Below are 25,368 nucleotides of genomic sequence, written 5' to 3'. Positions count from 1 at the left end.
AAGGAGCACACAACCTAGATCCCTCCTATGCGCAGTTCACAGTGGGGTTCACGCTCCTATGGCATCTAAAGCCGCCCGCTGATCTGACGGGAAGCAGAGCCCAGGTGAGAATGGTCACTTGCGGGAAGCTCAGCTCCTGCTGTGTGGCCGGGTTCCTCACAGGCCTGGTACCCGTCTGTGGCCCGGGCGTCGAGAACCCCGGCTCTATAACTCAGATGTCTTAGCACGGCCTGCCTAATACAACAGCCACTGGCCGCATGTGCCATCCAGTGCTTGAAATCTGGTCTGTCCAAATTTCAGACTTAGTGTAGGGGGAAAAAAAAAGAAGACCATAAACTACCTCGATAACTTTTTTTTGAGTTGAAGTCTTGCTCTGTCATCCAGGCTGGAGTGCAGTGGCACAATCACAGCTCATTGGAGCCTCGAATTCCTGGGCTCAAGCGATCCTCCCACCTCAGCCTCCTGAGTAGCTGGGACCGCAGGTTCACGCCACCACGCCTGGCTGATTTTTAAATGTTTTTGTAGAGACAAGGTCTTACTATGTTGGCCAGGCTGGTCTCGAACTGCTGACCTCAAGCAATCCTCCCACCTCAGCCTCCCAAAGTGCTGGGATTCCAAGCGTGAACTACTGTGCCCGGCCAATAATTTTTCCTATTGCTTATGGATTGCAATGGTAATATTCCGGATGCCCTAGGTTAAATAAATAATGTTAAAATTAAACATTTTAATGTTACTACTTGGGAGGCTGAAGCAGGAGAATTGCTTGTACCCAGGAGGTGGAGGTTGCAGTGAGCCGAGATTGCACCACTGCACTCCAGCCTGGGCGACAGTGCGAGACTCTATCTCAAGAAAAAAAAAAATTAACGTTATTTAAAATAATGTTAAAAAATAATGTTAAAATGAATTCTCCCAGTATATTTAAATTTACACGCTTAAGTGTGAGGACCAGAAAAATATTAAATTATATGTGTGGTAGGAATTCTTTTTTTTTTTTTTTTTGAGACAGAGTCTCACTCTGTTGCCCAGGCTGGAGTGCAGTGGCGCGATCTCGGCTCACTGCAACCTCTGCCTCCTTGGTTTAAGTGATTCTTCTGTCTCAGCCTTCGGCGAGTAGCTGGGATTACAGATTCGCGCCACCACGCCCGGCTCATTTTTGTATTTTTAGTAGAGACTAAGTTTCATCATGTTGGCCAGGCTGGTCTCGAAATCCTGACCTCAAGTGATCCGCCCCCCTTGGTCTCCCAAAGTGCTGGGATGACAGGTGTGAGCCACCGCGCCCGGCCAACATTCTATTTCTCCTGGACCCCTGGGTCTGGAATTCACCTAGGAGTATTCTAGAATCGCCTGTGTGGTCAGGACCCCAGTGGAAGAAATTCTAGAACTCAGGCCTTGGGGATTTCAGGACTCGTGCCCTGGAGAATCTGGAAACCACTTCAGCGTCAGGATTCTTACGCCTCCCTCCCCTCAGAACCTGCTTCTCCCTCTCCTCCGGCAGATCCTCTGCCTTAAGACCCTGGGGTCCCTCCTTGCTGTCCCTACCACCCCTCTGGGTGGCCTTGGAACAGTCAAGCAGACCTAAAGACGGGATTCAGGCTGGGTGTGGTGGCTCACACCTGTAATCCCAACACTTTGGGAGGCTGAGTCTGGTGGATCACGAGGTCAGGAGTTCGAGACCAGCCTGGCCAACATGGTGAAACTCCATCTCTACCAAATATACAAAATTAGCTGGGCGTGGTGGCGGGCACCTGTAATCCCAGCTACTCGGGAGGCTGAGGTGGGAGAATCGCTCGAACTGAGGAGGCGGAGGTTGCAGCAAGCCGAGATCATGCCACTGCACTCCAGCCTGGGCAATGGGGCAAAACTCCGTCTCCAAAAAAATAAAAAATAAAAATAAAGATGGGACTTAGAAGGGATAAGAGCCAAGACCCTTCCTGGGCAACCCTGGGCAATGCCTTGCCCCTCTCTGGGCCTCAGTTTCCCCATCTGGACAAGACATCTGGTGTCCCCAAATGCCCCCTGCTTCACCCCTCACCAACCCTGACCATCAGTGACTTCCTGCCCACGCCCAGCTGGAGGGAGGGGGCTGGCCTGGCAGCTGGCTGGAGGGGCCCATGGGCACGGAGCTGTCCCTAGCTGCCCTCAGCCTCCCCTTGGCTTCCCGGGCACGGGGCCAGGGTGACAACTGCAGCCCAGTCACAACGGGGGGTATCACAGGTGCAACAAGCCGCCTCCCCCTCCCACTGGCTCTGGGAGGGCCTGGGCCCCACCCGGGTGAATGAGGGCCCCTCAGGGGCTATCTCGGGAGTCCCCACACAAATGCATTCATGCAGAAACCAGCATTCTGCTGGGTAAGGGCATCTGCAGGGTGGTGGTAGGACCTACTCCTCAAAGAGCCCACCAGTTCCCAGCACTCATCACGTGCAAAGGGTTAGTTTTTTCATAGATATTGTCTCATTTAGGCCGGGCGCGGTGGCTCACGCCTGTCATCCCAGCATTTTGGGAGGCCAAGGCAGGTAGATCACCTGAGGTCAGGAGTTCGAGACCAAACCGGCCAATATGGTAAAACCCTGTCTCTAATAAAAATACAAAAATTGGCCGGGCGCGGTGGTTCAAGTCTGTAATCCCAGCACTTTGGGAGGCCGAGATGGGCGGATCACGAGGTCAGGAGATCGAGACCATCCTGGCTAACACGGTGAAACCCCATCTCTACTAAAAAAAAAAAAAAAATACAAAAAACTAGCCAGGCAAGGTGGCGGGCGCCTGTAGTCGCAGCTACTCGGGAGGCTGAGGCAGGAGAATGGCGTAAGCCCGGGAGGCAGAGCTTGCAGTGAGCTGAGATCCGGTCACTGCACTCCAGCCTGGGCAACAGACCCAGACTCCGTCTCAAAAACAAACAAACAAACAAACAAACAAACAAACAAAAATTAGCCAGGCGTAGGCCAGGCACGGTGGCTCACACCTGTAATCCCAGCTCTTTGGGAGGCCAAGGCAGGTGGACCACGAGGTCAGGAGTTCGAGACCAGCCTGGCCAACATACTGAAAACCAATCTCTACTAAAAATACAAAAAGTAGCCGGGCATAGTGGTAGGCGCCTGTAGTCCCAGCTCCTCGGGAGGCTGAGGCAGGAGAATCACTTGAACCCGGGAGGCGGAGGTTGTGGTGAGCTGAGATTGCGCCACTGCCCTCCAGCCTGGGCAACAGAGTGAGACTCGGTTTCAAAAAAAAAAAAAGTTACATATGTTACAATGTAATAATTAGCAACATGTCGTATATAATCATGCAACAATAAATAAAAAAAATAGTGTCTGTGGTGACAGCACAGTAGTTATTATTGTCATTATCATGACCATCATCACTGTGGTTCTTGTCCGGCTCTGCCCTGCAGACAGCTGTGTAACCCTGGGTGAGTTTCTTGTCAACGCTGTGCTTTACTGCTTCATCTGTGAATTGAGCATAGGGGGTGCCTAGCAATTTAAATGAGATAATATCTCTCTCTCTTTTTTTTTTTTTTTTTTTGAGATGGAGTCTTGCTCTGTCCCCCAGGCTGAAGTGCAGTGGCATGATCTCGGCTCACTGCAACCTCCACTTGAGAATCAGTTCAAATGATTCTCCTGCCTCAGCCTCCCGAGTAGCTGGGATTATAAGCTTGCGTCACTATGCCCGGCTAATTTTGGTATTTTTAGTAGAGCCACTGCAGCCGGCCCTATATATAACATTATTACTTGTTATTGTCATTATTCACAACTAGAACTACATTTTTAGATTGTGGTAAAATCTAGATAACGTAAATTTACCATTTTTTTGTGGGGAGTGGTTCTGGTTTTGAGACAAGGTCTTGCTCTGTGGCCCAGGCTGGAGTGCAGTGGTGTGATCATAGCTCACTGCAGCCTCAAACTCCTGGGCTCAAGCGATCCTCCTGCCTCAGCCTCCTGAGTAGATGGGACCACAAGTGCGTGCAACCACGCCTAGATAATTTTTACATTTTTTGTAGAGATGAGGTCTCGCTGTGTTGCCCAGGCTGGTCTCGAACTCCTGGCCTTAAGCAATCCTCCTGCCTCTCTTTTAACCATTTCTAAGTTCAGCGGCATTAACCCTGCATTAAGTGTATTTCACAGGGTTGTACAACCATTACCACCATCCTCTCCAGAACCTTCTCATCTTCCCAAACTGAAACTCTGTCCCCATGAAACATTCTCTCTCCTCAGCCCCCTCCCCAGCCCCTGGCATCCCCCATCCTACTTTCTCTGTGAATCTGGCGACTCCAGGGACCTCCTAGGAGTGGAACCACACAGGATTTGTCCTTCTGTGTCTGGCTTATTTCACTGAGCGTGACGTCCTCGAGGTGCATCCACATTATAGCCCATGTCTGGATTCCCTCCCTTTTCCAGGCAACAAATCACTTTTGAGTGCTAACTGTATACCTGGCCCTATCCTCACGCTTTTCATGCACTAACTGGATCCTATGCAGCCCTATTAGGTGGGCAGCATTATTATCAACCCCATTTGCGGGGGGAGGAAACTGAGGCCTGCAGCTCCAACGCTGCTTGGCAAACATCACGCAGTTCCTGAGCGGAGGGGTGTGAGCCTGGGCCTCCCAGCTGGAGAACGTGCCCCTCATTCTCCCTGACACTCTGCTCAGCTCCCTGGCCAGTCCTGGTGGGCTCTCGTCTGCTGTGGGAGCTGGACCCCACCTGCCCGCCCCTTTACCACTGACGTGTGCCCCGCGGACTCCTGCCATCGCTATAAATACACCATCAGCTGGTGTCTGCGACTCACACCCGGCAGCCACCTTCTCTGCAAAGACAGACGGCTGACACACCTGGCTGCCCGGCCCTGGGGGGTACCAGGCTGCTGCTACCAGGAACCCCTCTGCTGTCCAGACACCTGGAGAGGGTGACAGCTTCTGGCAACAACCACTCCTGGGTCACTGGTGCCCCCGCTGGCTCACTGGGTTGGGAAAAGGAGACCTGGGGTTTTGTGGCAGCACCGGCGCCTCCCTCCTTCCCTCCTGGGGTTGGGGAGAGGATCCAGGGAGGAAATGAGCATTTATTGAGTGCCTTCTGTATGCTTCTCAGAGACCATAGATTCCAATCCTTTTTTTTTTTTTTTTTTTGAGACGGAGTCTGTCTCTGTCGCCCAGGCTGGAGTACAGTGGCGGGATCTTGGCTCACTCTGCCTCCTGGGTTCACGCCATTCTCCTGCCTCAGCCTCCCGAGTAGCTGGGACTACAGGCACCTGCCACCGCGCCCGGCTAATTTTTTTGTATTTTTAGTAGAGACGGGGTTTCACCGTGTTAGCCAGGATGGTCTCGATCTCCTGACCTTGTGATCCGCCCGCCTCGGCTTCCCAAAGTGCTAGGATTACAGGCGTGGGCCACCGCGCCGGCCCACTGACTACGATCCTTAACGCGCCAGGCACAGCTCTGATTCTCTGCATTCTACAGAGGCTCAAAGAGGAGAATATGCCCCACACCGCCTGGAGCACACGAAAACACAAATTCTGTCCACCGTACAAATAAACGGGCACCGTCACCCATGCTCACGGCCTCTCTGTCTCCCCAGCGCGGCAACCCACAGCCGGGATGAAGATCAATAAAAGCGGAAGAGGCTGGGAGGCTTTCCGTGAGGACCCGGCTTGCTCCTGTCTGTGGCCCACAAGGCTGCCCGTTCCCACCCTCCTCTCCCCTCAACCCCAGGCCAGAGAGGGCAGGACTTTTCTCAAAGCCACACAGCAAGCCAGGGCAGCACTGTGGTTAACCCAGGCCCCTCACTCCCAGGTTGAGACCCTTTTCTCCTGCCGTCAAGCTCAGGATGAGTTTCATGGACACCCTGGCCCCGGGCTTGGTCCCCTTCCATAGGGTTCACCTCATTCATTCATTCATTCATTCATTCCTTCATTCCTTCACTCCCTGAGTGTGCACAGACTGTACTGTATGATCCAGATGACTCAGAGGGTGTGGCTTCCAATAGATAACCTCAAAGGGTACTTTCCGTTTGTTTTTGAAAAGAGGTTTAAGGGATTTCAATACTCCCCTCCTTTTTTTGAGACAGGGTCTCACTCTGTCACCCAGGCTGGAGTGCAGTGGTGCGATCTCAGCTCACTGTAACTTCCGCCTCCCAAGTTCAAGCGACTCTCCTGCCTCAGCCTCCTGTGTAGCTGGGATTACATGTGTGAACCACCACAACTGGCCTCAATCACCCCTTTTAAAAAAAACCAGTTTTTAGAGATGAGGTCTTGCTTTGTCACCCAGGCTGGAATGCAGTGACGAGATCACAGCTCACTGCAACCTCCAACTCCTAGGCTCAAGCCATCCTCCCTTCTCAGCCTCCCGAGTAGCTGGGACTACAGGTATACACCACCACACCCGGTTTATTTTTTAAAAAGTTGTGTGTTGGGGGGGGGGTCTTGCTACGTTGCCCAGGCTGGTCTCAAACTCCTGGCCTCAAGTGATCCTCCTGCCTCAGCCTCCCAAAGTGTTGGGATTACAGGTGTGAGCTGCCTCGCCCGGCCTCAATCCCTTTTTCACAGGGGTTCTGGACACTCATTCCGGCTCTGCCCCTGAGGAGCTGTGTGACCTTGGACAAGTGACTGACCATCTCTGGGTCTCTGCTTCCTCCACTAGAACACAACAGAAGGTCTAAGTCCCTTCCTCCTTGGATGGGGGAGAGAATTAAACCAGTTAGGGTGACAGTGGCTTCGGAGCCTGGCACACAGAGGTAACTCCATGTGTGTCTGCCGCCATCATCATCCCTGTTCGGGTCCTTGCTCCCCAGTTCCACCCAGGAAGTGCTGGGGACCTCCCCTTCCTACGTTTCTCCTGCCACCCTCTCCAGGGCACCCAGGGCAGCCTCTCTGGCATGCTGTGAGCTTCCCAGGCCGGGCTCTGCCCACCGCGCCATTCCAGGCGCTGGACTGCAGGAGCTTGGCACGACGCAAGGCGGGAACGGGAGGCTGGCCCATGGCGGCGTCAGCAGATGGGCACCATCTGGGCTGGCGGCTTGGGGCGGGCTGGCAGCTGCTGGGGCGGGCGGGCCTGGCAGCCCCTCCTCCACCCAGCCCTGGCATGGTGCCCGCCCGCGCCTCAGGTTTCTTGGGCTGCCAGAGGGGGCGGGGAGGCCTGGCTGGGTTTAGTCCCTGGGCGGGCAGGCGGCTTCCCTCTCTGGGCCCTGGTTCCTGCAGCCTCCTTCACCAGCACGTGGCAGGTCAGAGAACACCCGGGTCACCCTCTCCCGCCCCATCCCCGGCTGGTCACCCTCACCGGGAGGCCACAGGGCGGCCCTCGCCACTCACTACCCCCTGAACATCCAGCCAGCTCCACATGCTGTTCCTGGGCTCCAGGCCTTCGTACTGGCTACAACCCATCCAGTGCCCCCTCCCTCCAGCCTCCCCAGGCTCCCTCACCCCCTTTAAGCCTCACCTCAAAGATGCCTCCTCAGAGAAGCCCTCCCCATCCAGAGTGGCCCCCAGCCCCTCTCCACGTCCCTCCCTGCTTTGTTTTCCTGCCGCCCCAACGCCCTCATTAATTTTAATTTTTATTTTTTGAGACAGAGTCTCACTCTGTCACTCAGGCTGGAGTGCAGTATCGCGATCTCGGCTCACTGCAACCCCCCGGGTTCCAGCAATTCTCCTGCCTCAGCCTCCCGAGTAGCTGGGACTACAGATGCCCACCACCACGCCTGGCTAATTCTTGTATTTTTAGTAGAGATGGGGTTTCACCATGTTGGCCAGGCTGGCCTCGAACTCCTGACCTCAGGTGATCCACCCGCCTCAGCCTCCCAAAGTGCTGGAATGACAGGCGGGAGCCACTTCGCCCGGCCCCCTCTCTCGCCTGTGACACTGCAAGTGGTGGCTGCTTTCAGCCCCGTGGCAGGTGCCCCTCCACCGACATCCACCCTGCATACCCCAAGAGGCCAACCAAGGCCCTATGCCCATCCCTCCCTCCGCATCTATCCCAGGGTCTCAGCTGCCCAGCAGGGCTGATGAAAGCCAGACGCTGCACTCTGGCTGGGCCAGGACGCTCCACAGCCAAGGGGACTCTCGGTTCGGAAAAGGAAGCTGGTGGCCAGTCCTCCTGCTGTCAAGGTGACAACTGCCAGGATCAGCTTGGAGGCCTTGAGGCCAGCCACAGCCTGGGGACCCTATGTAAGACCTCAGCCTGTGAGATCCTCACACAACCGTGCTAGAAGGTGACCACACCATGCCAGCAGACTGCTCCCTCACGCACCACAATTTCCGCCCATCCCCTTCCGACACTTAACAGAGGACGAGGCTGGTGTCAAGGACAGGGCAGAGGTAGACGCTGCTTGAGTCCAAATCCCACCTGGCCCAGTCTCAGCTGTGTGACCTCAGCAGGTCAGATTCCTCCTCTGAGCCTGTTTCCTCCTCTGTAAAATGCATACAGCAGGCTGGGCACGGTGGCTCACGCCTGTCATCCCAGCACTTTGGGAGACCGAGGCGGGCAGATCACTTGAGGCCAGGAGTTCGAGAGCAGCCTGGCCAACATGGTAAAACCCAGTCTCTACTAAAACCACAAAAACCGACCAGGCGTGGTGGCACTTGCCTGTAATCCCAGCTACTCGAGAGGCAGAGGCACAAGAACTGCTTGAACCTAGGAAGCAGCAGTTGCAGTGAGCCGAGATCGCGCCACTGCACTCCAGCCTGGGTGACAGAGTGAAACCCCATCTAAAACAAACAAACAAACAAACAAACAAACAAAAAACATACAGCAATGATCCCTGCCTCACAGGGCAGCTGTGAGAATGGGCAAGAATTTCTAGCCAGGCAGGTGGCTAATTTTTTGCATTTTTGGTAGGGACGGGGTTTTGCCATGTTGCCCAGGCTAGTCTCGAGCTCCTGAGCTCAGGAGAGTCACCTGCCATGGCCTCCCAAAGTGCTGGGATTATAGGCATGAGCCACCACACCCAGCCAGAGTTGGGGTTTTCCATATGGGAAAGACATTCTATGTTCAGGGAACAGCATAAGGAAAGGCCTGGCAGTGGGAGATTATACTCAGAATGAGGAGCATGGGCCAGGCGCAGGGGGTCACGCCTGTAATCCTGGCACTTTGGGAGGCCGAGGCAGGAGGATCACTCGAGCCCAGGAGTTCGAGATCAGCCTGAGCAACATGACGAAACCCTATCTCTGCAAAAACTAAAAAACAAGACCAGTTGTGGTGGCTCACGCCTGTAATCCCAGCACTTTGGGAGGCCGAGGTGGGTGGATCACCTGAGGTTAGGAGCTGGAGACTAGCCTGGCCAACATGGCAAAACTCCGTCTGTACTAAAAATACAAAAATTAGCCGGACGTGGTGGTGGGCGTGTGTAGTCCCAGCTACTCACATGAGGCTAAGGCGGGAGAATTGCTTAAACCTGGGAGGCGGAGCTTGCAGTGAGCCGAGATCGCGCCACTGCACTCCAGCCTGGGCGACACAGCAAGACTCCATCTCAAAACAAAAATGAAAACAAAAACAAACAAACAAACCAATCCTGAAGAGGATAACGTTAGTAACGATAACCATGGAGGGCCCTAGCCCCATGCCTAATGCCTGGTCTTCACGGTGCCTCATGGTGGTTTACTGAGCCCTCACCCTGGGCACGTGACATTTCCCACAGGGCAACCATTTTTGAGCCCTCCAGTTTATAGACAAGGAAATGAAGCACAGAGAGGGTGAGTGACCGGCCCCAGATCACCCAGCCAGTGGGCAGCTGAGCTGGGGTTGGAGTCCAGGCCCAGCTCTCACCCCCATGAGGAGATAGAGCACTCGCAGTGGGCAGGTGGCATGGCTGGGGGGGGGGGTGTGGCCTGCTGGGGCCAATCTGGGGGGTGTGTGGCCTGCTGGGGCCAAATGAAGCAGGGATTCCCTTGGGGACGAAGGGGGCAGGCTGGGGGCGAGGGAGGGTGCAGCCCTCACTCAGAGAGGCCAACCTGACCCGGGGCACAGGCCTGCCTGCTGAGCAGAGGCGGGAGGGGCTGGGTGGGGGTGGGGAGGTGCCCAGAGGTTGTGCTGACTGCAGCAGAAAGCTCGCTTCAAAATTTTATCAGCTCAGCGCGGAGGAGGTGGGGGCGGGGCCGGGCGAGGAAGATGTGTGGTGGCAGAGAGGTCTGGCCCTGCGTGGCGATGAGCACCCCCGCCCCCACGGTGGCCCCTGCCTCCTGCCCCCAACAGGCAGTCGCCCGGCCCACCTCTCTGCCCCCTCACAGCCAGCCCCAGTAGGTTTGTTGCTCATTAGTGGGAGTGGGGGAGGAGAAAGATGCTAAGGTCAAGGTCAAAGAATCAAGATCAAGACTGGGTAACTGCCGGGCACGGTGGCTCACACCTGTAATCCCAGCACTTTGGGAGGCTGAGGCCAGTGGATCATTTGAGGTCAGGAGTTCAAGACCAGCCTGGCCAACATGGTGAAACACTCTCTCTACTAAAAATACAAAAATTAGCCAGGCATGGTGGCGGGCGTCCGTAATCGCAGCTACTGGGGAGGCTGAGGCAGGAGAATCGCTTGAACCCGGGAGGTGGAGATTGCAGCGAGCCGAGATCACATCACTGCGCTCCAGCCTGGGCAACAGGGTGAAACTCCATCTCCCCCCGCCCAAAAAAAAAAAAAAAAAAAGACTGGGTAACTGGTGTGGTGCAGTGGCTCTTGCCTGCTGTAATCCTAACACTTTGGGAGGCCAAGGCAGGAGGATGACTTGAGCCCAGGAGTTTGAGGCCAGCCTGGGCAATATAGCAAGACTCCATCTCTAAAAAAATATTAAAAAATAGCTGGGCATGGTGGTGTGCACCTGTAGTCCCAGCTACTTGGGAGGATGAGGCAGGAGGATCACTTGAGCCTGGGAGGTTGAGGCTACAGTGAGCCGAGATGACACCACTGCACTCCAGCCTGGGGGACAGAGCGAGACCCTGTCTCCAGGAAAAACAAAAAACAAAAAAAATACTGGGTAACTCTGCCCTGCTCTCCTTCCACACACCACAGAGCCTGGGAGCCCGTGACCCTGTCTCACTCTTGCACCAGCTCTAGAAGGTGGCATGGCTGTTACTCCCATTGCACCAAGGAGGAAACTGAGGCACAGAAAAGGGTTGTGTCCATACAGCTGGGGAAAAGAAGGGCTTTGTCTGGAGCACGGGCAGTCTGGTCCCAGAGTCCCCCTTGTTCCGGGAAACGCCCCTCCCTCTCAGGCTGTGCAATTGTCTCTTTCTATGGAGTGCTGCCTGGGCTGGGGTTGGGCTGGTGACCTGCATGGGTCTGCGTCTGGCATGCACCCATCCCACATGCTCTGGCAGCCCCTGGGTGTGTGAGGGTTCATGCGTGCTCCAGACACAGCCTGGGTGGGCATGGCAAGGGCGCTGTGCACCCACTCAGGTCTTGGGGTGCAGCTGACACCCTGCACGTGGCTACACGCATGATCTTCTGGAACCTCCCATAGCCCCATCCAGCTACGGACTCTGATCATCTCCACCATTTGGCAGGCAGGAGAAACTGAAGTCCAAGCGGGCCACACAGCCAAGAAGCTACAGGACCAACCCTGCTCTTAGCACGGGAACCAGAGGCACAGGCGTCAGGCCTCCCACCTCCACGCTCCTGCCAGGCCCCCTGGGGCATCCCCTTGTTCACTGCAGCCTGGTCATCCTGCAGAGCTGAGCTCAGCTGCACCTCCTCCTCTGGGAAGCCAGCTTGGATTTCCTCACCCCCGCAAAGCTTGCTGGTCTCAACATCAGGCATTTGATCACCGGCAAACAGCCCGCTGGCAGGGCCAGGCTCATCAGGCCTCTCTGCTGGCGTGGTCTGGGAGTCGATCAACCAACAAGCATTCACAGGAAGCAGTGCCTGGACTCTCCCGGCTCTCCCTGGAGGGCTGGCATGGTCTGTCCCTCTCCTCTCCTCATCCCTGCTTCCAGCAAGGCCGTCCGTTGCACCCAAGACCCTCCAGGACATTCTCATCCCCCAAGACCTCAAGGGCCTTCCTGCTTCCTCCCTCAGACGTGAGGGTGAGATCCTGCCTCCACCACTGGAGCACCATAGCCCACCCGCCTCCTCCGTCAAAAAAACCTCCTTGTACCATCTCTCACTTGAGACCTCTGCTAGGCCTGCCTCCTCCATCTGACCTCCACATCCCATCAGCAGTTACCCTGGGCCCTGCATGCACTGGCCTCCTCCCTCAGACACTCCTTGCACCGTGTCACCCCCGTCAGACGCTCTCCCAGGCCCGTCTCTCCCCTTGGATCACTGCATCACATCTACACGCACCAGCCTCCTCCATATCCATCCCATCCGTCTTTCCCTTGGTTTCCCATCCATATCCACTGCCTCCTCCTGAACTCTCCACCTATCCATTCTCCCAGGCCCTCACCACCTGGTTTCCTGAATCCACATCTATATACAGCCTCCTCTCTCCATTTCTCTTTTCCACCCTCTCCATTCCCTCCACCACATCCACATCTATACCCACCGGCCTCCTCCCTCAGACCCTCCTGGCCCCGTGTCACCCCCGTCAGACGCTCTCCAAGGCCCACTTCCCCTCTCAGACCACCACATCACATCTATACCCACCGGCCTCCTCCCTCAGACCCTCCTGGCCCCGTGTCACCCAGATCCAGACGCTCAAGGCCCACTTCCCTCTTCCGTTCCCATCCACCACGGCCTCCTCCCTCCTTCCATCCATTCCACGGCCCCTCCCTCCCTCCAGACCTATTTGTCCAGGCCACCCCTCCCCATCCATCCACCCACCCGGCCCCCTCCTCCCTCCCAGACCCTCCTGGCCCATTCCCCGATCAAGGCAGCCCTCCGGCCACCCCCTCAGACCACCACATCCATCCTTTTCAGCCCCTCCTCCCTCAGACCCTCCTCAGGCCCCGTCCGCCATCAGACACCCTCCCCATGGCCGCCCCGCTCAGGCCCGCCGCACCTCACCTCGCTCACGCACGAAGTAGGCCAGGTAGAGGTCCAGCTCCTTGACGGCCACGCCGATGTGGTGCGGCTGCACGCACAGGACCGGGTGGCCACACTGCGCGGCCTTGACCAGGCGCTCGCCGTCGGTGCTCTCCAACGGGATACCCTTGAACAGGATGACCATGACCAGGTCCAGCCGCCACACCTTGTCCGCCTGCCGGAGACAGTCGATGCGCCGCATCTTGCCCTTCTGGTCGGGGTTGGAGAGCACGCAGCCCGGCGCCTTCTTGCCGGTGATGCTCAGCACGAAGTCCTCGCGGCACTCGGGCCGGATGTCCTTGCGCAGCTTGGCCAGCAGCCGCGACGCCCACTTCTGCTTGACCTCGGGCTTCTCGCCCAGCAGCTCGTCCTTGACCGCCCGCTCCTCGTCCTTCGACATCCGCTTCTCGTGCTTCTTGAAGTACTTGCGCTTCCGCGCCTGCAGGTTGAACCAGGTGTAGGCGAAGGCGCGGACGTGAGGCAGCAGGGCCTCGATGAACGGGTGGAACTCATCCTGCAGGCCGGAGAGGCGAGAGGTCAGGGGTGCCAGGGACACGGAGAGCAGACCCACTGCCCGGCCCCAAAGGCTGAGGTCGGAGGGGCCCTGGACAGACCCACAGAGGGGGAGGGGCTGGGCAGAAGTGGGCAGGGGATTGCTGCAGATCGGTGCACGCCACCGGGGGCACATAGAAGGCCGGGAGGACCCAGGAGAAGTTTATCAGGGACCTGAAAGAACCCATCACCCAGATAAGCCAACTGAGACTTAGACCACGTGAGAGGCACAAATCACCGCAGAAGTTTGTGGAGGACCATCATTTTTATTTATTTATTTTTTTTGAGACAGAGTCTTGCTCTTATCGCCAAGGTTGGAGTGCAGTGGCACATCTCGGCTCACTGCAACCTCCACCTCCCGGGTTCAAGCAATTCTCCTGCCTCAGCCTCCCGAGTAGCTGGGATGACAGGTGCCCACCACCACACTCAGCTAATTTTTGTATTTTTAGGAGAGATGGGGTTTCACCACGTTGACCAGGATGGTCACCATCTCCTGACCTCACGATCCGCCCACCTTGGCTCTCAGCCTCCTGAAGTGCTGGGATTACAGGTGTGAGCCACCCTGCCCGAACACGGAGGACCTATCTCGAACCCCAGTACACAGATGGAGCAAGCTAAGGGGGCCAAGTGGAAGCTCATGGAGGACCCATTGTACAGATGGGTAAAACTGAGGTTGGGAGAACAAAGATGTCATGGACCTATTCTCTGCCTATTGCAACTAGGCTTGGGCTGGGTGTAATGGCTCACACGTGTAATCCCAGCGCTTGGGGAGGCCGAGGAGGGAGGATTGCCTAGCCCAGGAGCTTGAGACCCAGTCTGAGCCATATGGTAAAACCCCATCTCTATAAAACAAACAAACAAAAACAAAACAAAACAAAACAAAAAACAAAAATTAGCCAGGCGTGGTGGTTTGCACCTATAGTCCCAACTCGTCAGGAGGCTGAGGTGGGAGGATCATTTGAGCCCAGGAGTTTAATGCTTCAGTTAGCTGTGATGGTGCCACTGCACTCCAGCCTGGGTGATAGAGTGAGACACTGTCAAAAAAAAAAAAAAAAAAAAAAAGAAAAAAAGAAAAGAAAAGGCTGGGTGCAGTGGCTCACACCTGTAATCTCAGCACTTTGGGAAGCCGAGGCTGGTGGACCACCTGAGGTTAGGAGCTTAAGACCAGCCCGGCCAACATGGCAAAACTCCATCCCTACTAAAAATACAAAAAAATGTAGCCAGGCATAGTGGAGCACACCTGTAATCCCAGCTACTCAGGAGGCTGAGACAGGAGAATTGCTTGAACCCAGGAGGCAGAGGTTGCAGTGGGCCAAGATCACGCCATTGCACTCCAGTTTGGGTGCCTAGAGTGAAACTCTGTCTCAAAAAAAAAAAAAAAAAAAAAAAGAACTAGGGTAGGTGGTCAAGCATGGTGGCTCACACCTGTAATCCCAGCACTTTGGGAGGCCAAAGCGGGAGGACTGCTTGAGCCCAGGAGTTCAAGACCAGCCTGGATGACATAGTGAGGCCTCATTTCTACAAAAACAAAACTTAGCTGGGCATGGTGATGCATGCCTGTAGTCCCAGCTACTTGGGAGGCTGAGGTGGGAGAATCGATTGAGCCCACGAGGTCAAGGCTGCAGTAAGCCAAGATTGCACCATTGTACTCCAGTGGGTGACGAAGTGAGACCCCTGACTCACAAAAAAAAAAAAAAAAAAAAATGAGGCGGGGCGCGGTGGCTCATGCCTGTAATCCCAGCACTTTGGGAGGCTGAGGTGGGCGGATCACTTGAGGTCAGGAGTTTGAGACCAGCTTGGCCAACATGGTGAAACCTCATCTCTACTAAAAGTACAAAAAATTAGCTGGGTATGGTGGCTCATGCCTGTAGTCCCAGCTACTCAGGAGGCTGAGGCAGGAGAATTGCTTGAACCCAGGAGGCAGAGGTTGCAGTGAGGCAGTGAGCCGAGATCTCACCACTACATTCCAGCCTGGGTGACAGAGTGAGACTCTGTCTCAAAAAAAAAAAAAAAAAAATCCTAGCACTTTGGGAGACCGAGGCAGGCAGATCACAAAGTTAGGAGTTCAAGACCAGCCTGGCCAACATGGTAAAACTCTGTCTCTACTAAACATACAAAAATTAGCTAGGCGTGGTGGTGCCATGCCTGTAATCCCAGTTGCTCAGGAGGCTGAGGCAGGAGAATTGCTTCAACCCGGGAGGCGGAGGTTGCAGTGAGCCGAGATGATCATGCCACTGCACTCCAGCCTGGGTGACAATGCAAGACTCCGTCTTGGGAAAACAAAAAATGAGTACAAAAGTTTATTCCTACAGAGCAGATGTACAGACAGGCCTGGCTGAGGTCCACAGGCAGACACTAGGCCCGCCTGGAGGTCAGGGCCTGATGGAAAGGTGGGGGATTTCTGCATCAAAAGATACGAGATTAAAGGGTACCAGGATTAATCAGAGGGAGGAGAGATCCCAGGTGGAGTCCTCTCCCTCCTTTCCCCTTTCCATGAACCCACTGTGCTGATACAGAAACAGAGAACAGAGAAGCAGACACTCTGCCACGAAGGTTCAGAGCTGGGAGAGGGGCCACCCCGTTCCCTGCAGACCCATTCTGGAGATGGGAAGTCTGAGGGCTGGGGAGACGCTGAGACCAGGCCAGAGCTGGGACTTCAACCTACTCCCAAATCATGATGAATCGGTGTCTGAGGGCAGCCACAAAACCCATGCTACAGATGAGGAAACTGAGGCCTTGAGGGGGAACCTGGCCATGGGGGGCAGAGGTGGACTGGAACCTGCACTCAGATATCTGACTTCCCCACGAAAATAACGGCAGCCCCTTGGAGAGCAACGTGGGGCAGTGGGAGGCCCCCGGCTCCCTGTCGGGTGTGGGCAGACCCCTCCCATTCTTCCCACTTTCCAGCAAGGGAAACTGAGTCTGCATAGCATTTGGGATCTCTGCTGGACACTGTGGCTAATGCCTGTAATCCCAGAACTTTGGAAGGCAGAGGTGGGCGGATCACTTGAGCCTAGTTCAATCCCAGTCTGGGCAACATGGCAAAAAACCATCTCTTTTTTCTTTTTTTTGAGATGGAGTTTCCCTCCTGTCACCCAGGCTGGAGTGCAGTGGCACAATTGCGGCTCACTGCAACCTCCACCTCCCGGGTTCAAACGATTCTCCTGCCTCAGCCTCCCAAGTAGCTGGGATTACAGGCACACACCATTATGCCCAGCTAATTTTTGTGTTTTTAGTAGAGATGGGGTTTCACCATGTTGGCCAGGCTGGTCTTGAACTCCTGACCTCCGGTGATCCACCTGCCTCAACCTCCCAAAGTGCTGGGATTACAGGTGTGAGTCACTGCGCCCAGCAGGCAAAACCCTATCTTTACAAAAATTACAAAAATTAACTGGGCATAATTTTTGTGGTGCGCGCCTGTAGTCCCAGTTACTTGGGAGGCCAAGGTGGATGGATCACTTGAGCCCAAGAGTTTCAGACCAGCCTGGACAATATGTCAAAACCCCGTCTCTACTAAAAATGACAAAAATAATTAGCTGGGCGTAATTGCTGCATGCGCACGCCTGTAATCCCAGCTACTTAGGAGGCTGAGGTGGGAGGATCACTTGAGCCTCAGAGGTTGAGGCTGCAGTGAGCTGTGATTGTGCCACTGCACTCCAGCCTAGGAGTAGAGTAAGATCCTGTCTCTAAAAAAATAAAAAATAGCCGGGTGCGGTGGCTCAAGCCTGTAATCCCAGCACTTTGGGAGGCCGAGGCAGGTGGATCACAAGGTCAGGAGATCAAGACCATTCTGGCTAACATGGTGAAACCCCGTCTCTACTAAAAATACAAAAAAAAAAAACTAGCCGGGCGTGGTGGCGGGCGCCTGTAGTCCCAGCTACTCGGAGGCTGAGGCAGGAGAATGGCATGAACCTGGGAGGCGGAGCTTGCAGTGAGCCGAGATCACCCTACTGCACTCCAGCCTGGGTGACAGAGCAAGACTCCGTCTCAAAAAAATAATAATAAAATAAAATAAAATAAATTTAAAACATCTGGGACCTGGTTTCTCAGCCTCAAGGCGGAATAAATTCAAGCAGAAAGAAGAGAAAGAGAAGCAAAACTGACTTGCCATCTCCCTGCCTTGACAGGGCTGGGCTGGGCATTTCAGACAGGGGTGATCCCTTCCTAGCACAGAAACCTGTTCTCCTCCCACTAGCTCTCAAAGGGCTACATTGTTATTAATGCTGCGATTATTGTTGTCATTACAACTTACACTGCTATTGGGATTTTTTTTTTTTTTTTTTTTGAGAGGGAGTCTCGCTGTCACCCAGGCTGAAGTGCCGTGGTGCGATCTCAGCTCACTGCAAACTCCACCTCCAGGGTTCACGACATTCTGCCTCAGCCTCCCGAACAGCTGGGACTACAGGCACCCGCCACCTCACCCAACTAAATTTTTGTTTTTTTTTTTTTTTTTTTTTTTAGCAGAGGCAGGGGTTCACTGTGTTAGCCAGGATGGTCTCAATCTCCTGACCTCATGATCCGCCCGTCTCAGCCTCCCAAAAAGTGCCGGGGCTATTTTTATTACTTTTTAAAAATATTTTTAAGAGATGGGGCCGGGCGCGGTGGCTCAAGCCTGTAATCCCAGCACTTTGGGAGGCCGAGATGGGTGGATCACGAGGTCAGGAGATTGAGACCATCCTGGCTAACACAGTGAAACCCCATCTCTACTAAAAAAAAATACAAAAAAACTAGCCGGGCGACATGGCGGGCGCCTGTAGTCCCAGCTACTCGGGAGGCTGAGGCAGGAGAATGGCGTAAACCTGGGAGGCGGAGCTTGCAGTGAGCTGAGATCTGGCCACTGCACTCCAGTCTGGGCGACAGAGCCAGACTCCGTCTCAAAAAAAAAAAAAAAAAAAAAAGAGATGGGCATCTCAGCCTGGTGTAAGAGATGGGCATCTCATGCTTGTAATCCCAGTACTTTGGGAGGCCGAGGCGCGTGGATCATCTGAGGTCTGGAGTTTGAGATCAACCTGGCCAACATGTTGAAACCCCATCTCTCCTAAAAATACAAAAAATTAGCCGGGCGTGATGGCGGGTATCTGTAATCCCAGCTATTCAGGAGGCTGAGGCAGGAGAATCGCTTGAACCTGGGAGGTGGAGGTTGCAGTGAGCCGAGGTCGCGCCACTGTACTCCAGCCTGGAAGACAAGAGCGAGACTCCGTCTCAAAACAAAACAAAACAAAACAAAACAAAACAAAACAAAAGATGGGAGTCTCACTGGAATGATCTTAGGTCACTTGGGCCCTGAACTCCCAGGCTCAAGCGATTCTCCCACATCAGCTTCCCGAGTAGCTGGGACTCTAGGCGCAAACCAGTATGCCTGGCTAATTTTTATTTTTATTTTTGCAGAGATGGGGTCTCACTCACTATGTTGCCCTGGCTGGTCTCAAACTCCTGGGCTCAAGTGATCCTCCCACCTCAGCCTCCCAAGGCACTGGGGTATTTTCTTTCCTTTTTTTTTTTTTTTGTTTTGAGACAGTGTCTCACTCTGTTGCCCAGGCTGGAGGGTGGTGGCATGATCTCAGCTCACTGCAACCTCCACCTCCTGGGTTCAGGCGATTCTCGTATCTCAGCCTCCCGAGTAACTGGGATTCCAGGTGCGCCACCATGCCCAGCTAATTTTTGTACTTTTACTAGAGATGGGGGTCTTGCTATGTTGCCCAGGCTGGTCTCGAATTCCTGGGCTCAAGCGATCCTCCCGCCTCGGCCCCTCCAAGACACTGGCGTGTTTCCATTACTACAGACACGATTGCTGTGATCATCATTTGACGCAGACGATCTTCCAGGAAGCGGGGAACAGCCTGAGGCCCTGCCGCACATTCTGTGGCATGGAAACTAAGGCTCAGAGAGGGGTGGAGACCTGGCTGAGGTCCCACAGGGTCTCGGGGCCGGTGTGACGATAAGAACCAGGGCCCTGACCCCCTGGAAGGCCATGGGTCCCCTTCTCAGAACAGCCTGTTCTCTGTGAGGCTGGGGTCCCAGGAAGTTAGGGAGATGTTCACCCTGGACTCCCGCTGTGTGTGCCAGCGGATGTGGCTGGACTCGGTCCCATTTCCAGGCCAGGATGGGCAGAGCAGCCGCTGCCAGATCACCCTCCCTGCTCTGTGCTCCACGTCCCCTTGGGCCACCTCCGGCCATGGGGTGCTTCGGGGGGAGGGGCGGGACATCAGATTTCACCTATTACTGAAGCTCTGAAAATAGCCTCCCACCCAGCAAGACCAGAGTCAGCTTGTACCAGCGATGTTCCCCCACCCCAGTGTCCCCCGAAGCGTGAGTCACCGTAACAGCTGCAGCAGGGACCGGACCTCAGGGCCCTTTTCCGCTGCCCCCACTTCCCCAGCCAACCTGCTAAGGCAAAGGGGAGATGGAGGGGGCCCGGCCCAGGCCCTGTCCAACCTCGTCCCTGCCCCTGCCTGGACGAGACCCAGAGATGCAGAGCGGTTTGTACAGTGTCACACAGCCGGTCAGCAGAGCTGGGACCAGAGCCCAGATGGTCTGGCCAGGGAAGCCGGGCGGTGGGGGCGGTGTGTGGGGTGACAGTGGGACGCGGCGGAGAGGACCCATGGCGGCGCAGGACTTGCCCGTGGAGGGGATGCCAGGAGGGCAGGAGGCCCGGACAATGGTGTCCAGCTGGGGCTGTGGCTGCCACCTAAGCTCTGGCGCTTACTGGGGCTGTGATAAGAGGTTGCTGGAAGGGACAGGGGAGGCGTCCGCGAGGGGGGCAGGGATCACTGCCCCCTCAACTCCTTCTCTCCCCAACCTCTGTCTCTCTCTGAGTTCTTCCCCACTTCCGAGCCCCCCTCCTGCGAATTCCTTTTCTCATTCTGGCCCCTCCTAGATCTGAGTTCCCTTCCTCCTCCCTAACTGCCCCTCCCCTCTCTATGTTCCTCCCCCTCTCTGTGCCCTTTCCGGGGACAGGTGCCAGGGAGGCGGGCAGGGGTGGGGGCCCACGTCAGTGGTGACCCCGGCTAGTTACAGAGGCAGGAAGACAAACAGCTTGTAACTGGGTCATGGACCTGCTGCCCCATCCTCCCTTGTCCTCCCCAGGGGATCAGACCAGGTGAGAGGCAGGGCCCGGTTGGCTGGTTGTCACTCTGTTTGTCCCATGTGACCTGCAATAACCAGGACTTCTTCTCCAGGGACCTCCCACTGCCCTCAGAGGCCCAAACCAGCAAAAGAGATAACCAAGGCAAGCTAGATGCTGAAAATCCTCCCAAACTCCTACACATCCCTCAACACCCTATCTCCAGTGTCCCCTCCTTCAAGCAGCCTTTCCTTCTCAACCCAGGGTTTCCCAGATCTAGCCAGGACCATCCAGCTCTATCACCTCCCCGTGTCAGAGAAGGTGGCTGGGTGACAGTAATGTCTGTTTTCACTGTCTGAATGGCTAGGGAACAGATCACCTCAGATAGGCCTCAGTCTCTCATTCTGTACAATGGGCAGAAAGGGATACTGCAGCCTGCTGGAGAAAGGGGAGCTCATTCCTTGCCCTGGTGACCTTGTTCCTTGCAAAGTGATGGGGAGAAGGGGAACAAGGCCAGGTCTTTCCTGGAAACCCCAGCTTAGTCCACTGGGACTTCCTGGCCAAAGAGAGCAGCAGCAGCTGGGAGGGAGACACCTGGATCCAAGCCCTTGGTGAAGGACCATGCCATGCACTGGGCGATGCCCCTCACTCACCTCCCTGTGCTCCTCCCACCCTGAAAGTCCAGGCCAGCAAACCAGGACATGAAACTCCAATTTCCAAACCAAAAGTTTCCAGGTGAAAGTGACTCAACAATCCTTCATGAGAATCTGCTCATTACCTACTTAGCACTTATCCCAAATTCCTATGCATCCTTCAAAGCCCTAATTCTAATGCCCTCTTCTCCAGGTCAGATGACTCGTCCATGGTCACAGGGACAATCCCAGGCCCATCCGGCAGCAGCATCAGGCTCTAACCTTGGGCCGCTCCTTCCCCCAGCTCAGAGAATCACGGCCTGTGGACATGTGAGCGGCTCCCAGAGAGGCCGTTCAACTATCTCAACAAACATTTAGCGAGTGCCTGCTGCATGCCCGCCCCAGGCATGGTGCTGAGGACTTGGCAGGGACCTGGGCTCGGCCCTCACCTGGATCTAGATCTGACGCAGGGATGGATGGTTAAAAGCAGCAAAATATGTAATAAAACGTCAAGTTGGGCAAAGTGCTCTGAAGAAATTTAAAAGAGTTTGAGGGACCAGAGAATCTCTGGGGTGGGGGGTGATTTTTAGCTTGAGGTGGTCCAGGAAGGTTTCTTCCAGGAGCAGACACCTGAACAAAGTCTTGAGAGATGGCACTCCCGGCCAGGAAATTTTCTGAGGGAGAAATGGGTCGTGCAAAGGCCCTGGGGCAGGACCACCCCTGGTGTGTTAGAGGAACAGCGAGGAGGCCCATGTGGCTGGAGCAGAATGAGCAAGGGGGAAAGAGAGAGGAGGGGAGAGTTGGGGGGGGGGGGACAAGGACAGGCTGGGCAGGGCCTTGTGGGCCACAGTGAGGAATTTGGGTAAACCGAGTCCACAGGGTTCAAACTCCCTGCCAAAGTAATGAGTCAGCAAAATGAACCCTGGGTCCCCCTACTTCCCTCTGTGCGTTGATGTTCTGGGAGGACAATGAGGGCTGAGCCACAGGGCCCAGGAGGTGGGGGAAAGAGGCAGGGAGCAAGGCTGTGCCTCTTAGAGGCTGAGCATTTGATGAGCTATCAAGTCTACCATGAAATGGGGGACGGGCACGGTGGCTCACGTCTGTCATCCCAGCACTTCGGGAGGCCGAGGCGGGCAGATCACCTGACGTCAGGAGTTGGAGACCAGCCTGGCCAACATGTGAAACCCCATCTCTACTAAAAACACCAAAAGTAGCTGGGCACGGTGGCGCACACCTGTCATCCCAGCTACTTGGGAGGCTGAGGTGGGAGAAACGCATGAATCCAGGAGGTGGAGGTTGCAGTGAGCCCAGATGGTGCTACTGCACTCCAGCCTGGGCGACAGAGCAAGACTCCATTAAAAAAAAAAAAAGCCTACTATGAAGTGAGGACTATCATTGTGCCCACTGCCTGGAGGAGGAGACTGAGGCATGAAATCCTCCACACAGTCGGAAAGGAACTGAGCTGGGACCGGTCCTTGGGCCTCCTGACACCCCACCCCCACTCCTGGGCCCCTTGAGCAAACAGTCTGGGGCCAGAGTGCCCAGTGACACCTGGTCTGCACCATGCACACTCTGCAAGTCCCACGTGGTTCCCTTCCCCTTGTTTGTTACACGCCACATCCTCAAGGAGTCCTGGTCACCTCGTTTCCTGCCTGCCCCTGACCCGGCCTAGACTGTCGGTCCCACGAGGGCATAGCTTTGATCTGTTAGCATCTCCAGCATCCAGACCACTGAAGCAATGCTCCCATCCTCTGCCTCTGGGATCCCCCCCCAATCCATGCACCCCCATGTGTAAAGAAGGCTGGTACCCACGCAGGGCTGGTCATACTCAGGGAGACCCTGGACAGGGCTGGGCAGGGAGAAAAGACTAACAGAGGCTGGGCTCGTGGTGAAACCCCATCTCTACTAAAAACACCAAAATGAGCCAGGCGCGGTGGCTAACGCCTGTAATCCCAGCACTTTGGGAGGCCGAGGCAGGTGGATCATCTGAGGTCAGGAGTTTGAGACCAGACTGGCCAACATGGTGAAACTCCGTCTCTATTAAAAATACAAAAGTTAGCCGAGGCCGGGCGCGGTGGCTCAAGCCTGTAATCCCAGCACTTTGGGAGGCCGAGACGGGCGGATCACGAGGTCAGGAGATCAAGACCATCCTGGCTAACACGGTGAAACCCCGTCTCTACTAAAAATACAAAAAAAAAAACTAGCCAGGCGAGGTGGCGGGCGCCTGTAGTCGCAGCTACTCGGGAGGCTGAGGCAGGAGAATGGCGTAAACCTGGGAGGTGTAGCTTGCAGTGAGCTGAGATCCGGCCACTGCACTCCAGCCTGGGCGACAGAGTGAGACTCCGCCTCAAAAAAAAAAAAAAAAAAAAAAGTTAGCCGGGCATGGTGGCCCGTACCTGTAATCACAGCTACTTGGGAGGCTGAGGTAGGAGAATCACGTGAACCCAGGAGGCGGAGGTTGCAGTGAGCTGAGATCACGCCACTGCACTCCAGCCTGGAGACAGTGCAAGATTCCGAGAGAGAGAGAGAGAGAGAGAGAGAGAGAGAGAGAGAGAGAGAGAGGCACAGAGAGAGAGAGAAGGAAGGAAGGAAGGAAAGAGGGAGGCAGGAAGGGAGGAAGGAAGGAGGAAAAAGAAGGAAAGAAGAAAGAAACACTAACAGAAATGCCACAGTGGGGAAGGGTCCAAGCCCGTGCCTTTCCAAGTCACCATTGTCCTTGTCACCCAACCCAAAGCCCGGCTTATGCTGCGCAAATACACACAGAGGGAAGGGAGGGAAATTGGAAAATGCCTCTGGGGTGTTTCAGGCAATTACTAGTTTAGCAACAACTACAGGCACAGCAACGCTTATTTGGCACCTACTGTGTACCAGGCGTTGAACTAAGGTGATGTCTCCGAGGAAAGTGCCATTATGTTTCTTATTCTATGTTGGCAGAGAAACGGGAGGCTGGGGAAGACCAAAGTCCCGCCTCTCAACCAAAAGCATTCATTCATTCATTCATTCATTCATGCAACAGGTATTTATTGGGCACCGACTGAGTACCAAGCCCTGCACCGTGGACCTCAGAAATGTTCTGCCTCCCCAGAGGTTGCAGTGAGCCAAGATCGCGCCGCTGCACTCCAGCCTGGGCAACAGAGCGAGACTCTTATCTCAAAAAGAAAAAAAAACAAACGAAAAGAACTGCGTTGCCTCCCTGAATCTGCGGCAGTCCTGAGGAAGTGGGGGTTTCTGCTGACTTCATTTCAGGGCAAGAAACAGTCTGGGGTCGGGGGGGCGGTGGGGGCAGGTCACCCACCCAGAGTCAGGAAAGAGGAGAATTAGTTTAGCAACAATCACAAGCACAGCAACACTTATTTGGCACCGCTCTATAGCAATTATTTGGCACCTACTCTATACCAGGTACTATATTGGGTTTGGAGCCTCCTGAGCAAGATTTTCAGGCAGATCTGAGGGGTACTCTAGATCTATGTGTTAGTGATCCCCGTTAGGGCAGATCCGAGGGAGGCAGAGCTGTGTCCTCGTCCATGTGGGTGTCAGGGAGTGTGCACGCGTGTGCGCCCAGCATGTGGTCATGGATGTGTCCTGGTCAGGACATGGGCGCCTGCACACTATGTGTTGCAGGGCAGACCGGCACCCAGGTGAGGTGGGTGTGGATACAGGCAGGAGAGTGGGGGGTGGGCTGTGGCCAGGGGCAGGAGGCCCAGGCAGCGCTTCCCATCCATTTGGTGTGAGACAGGGTGGGAGGCCAGCTCAGAGAGAGAGAAAGAGGAAGAGGAACAGAGAGAGAGGGAGGGAGGGAGGGAGAAAGAGAGAGACAGAGAAAGAGAAGAAAGAGAGAGGGAGAGAGGGGAGAGGAGGAGAGACACAGCGAGGAAGAGGGAAAGATGGAAAGGGAGAGAGAAGGAGAGAGGGAGATAGAAGTGGGGAGAGAGGAAGAGAGAGACAGAGAAGGAGAGAGGAGAAGAGAACGAGATGGGAGAGGGGGAGAGAGGGAGGGGGGGGAGAGAGAGAGAGAGAGAGAGAGAATGCTGACTCTGCCAGAATCCCAGCTTTGGTGATTTACAGGGCGCTTGGCCCTGGCGCGCAGAGGCACCTCCATCGCAGAGAGGGGAGGGGGAGAAACAGAGAGAGAGACACACAGAGAAACCGAGACAGGGAGAGACACCGGGAGAGTGGTGGCGCCTTGTAGAGAGTAAATCAG

General features: G+C 55.2%; 1 protein-coding gene across 6 annotated transcripts in view; it reads right to left on the bottom strand.

Moving 5' to 3' along the window:
* The window catches only part of NFIC (nuclear factor I C), a 106,497-nt gene that overhangs the window by 70,333 nt on the left and 10,796 nt on the right, over positions 1–25,368 (bottom strand). For all 6 annotated transcript variants that reach the window (XM_003914650.5, XM_009193137.2, XM_021930530.2 and 3 more), the window contains exon 2: positions 12,903–13,434. In XM_003914650.5, the coding sequence (XP_003914699.1) occupies positions 12,903–13,434 (532 nt within the window). The remainder of the gene's footprint in view (positions 1–12,902; positions 13,435–25,368) is intronic.

The sequence above is a fragment of the Papio anubis genome, chromosome 20 (genome assembly GCF_008728515.1).
Source record: "Papio anubis isolate 15944 chromosome 20, Panubis1.0, whole genome shotgun sequence".
Taxonomy (NCBI): domain Eukaryota; kingdom Metazoa; phylum Chordata; class Mammalia; order Primates; family Cercopithecidae; genus Papio; species Papio anubis.
The sequence above is the reverse complement of the archived record's forward strand: the minus strand, read 5'-3'. Positions and strand labels throughout refer to the sequence as shown.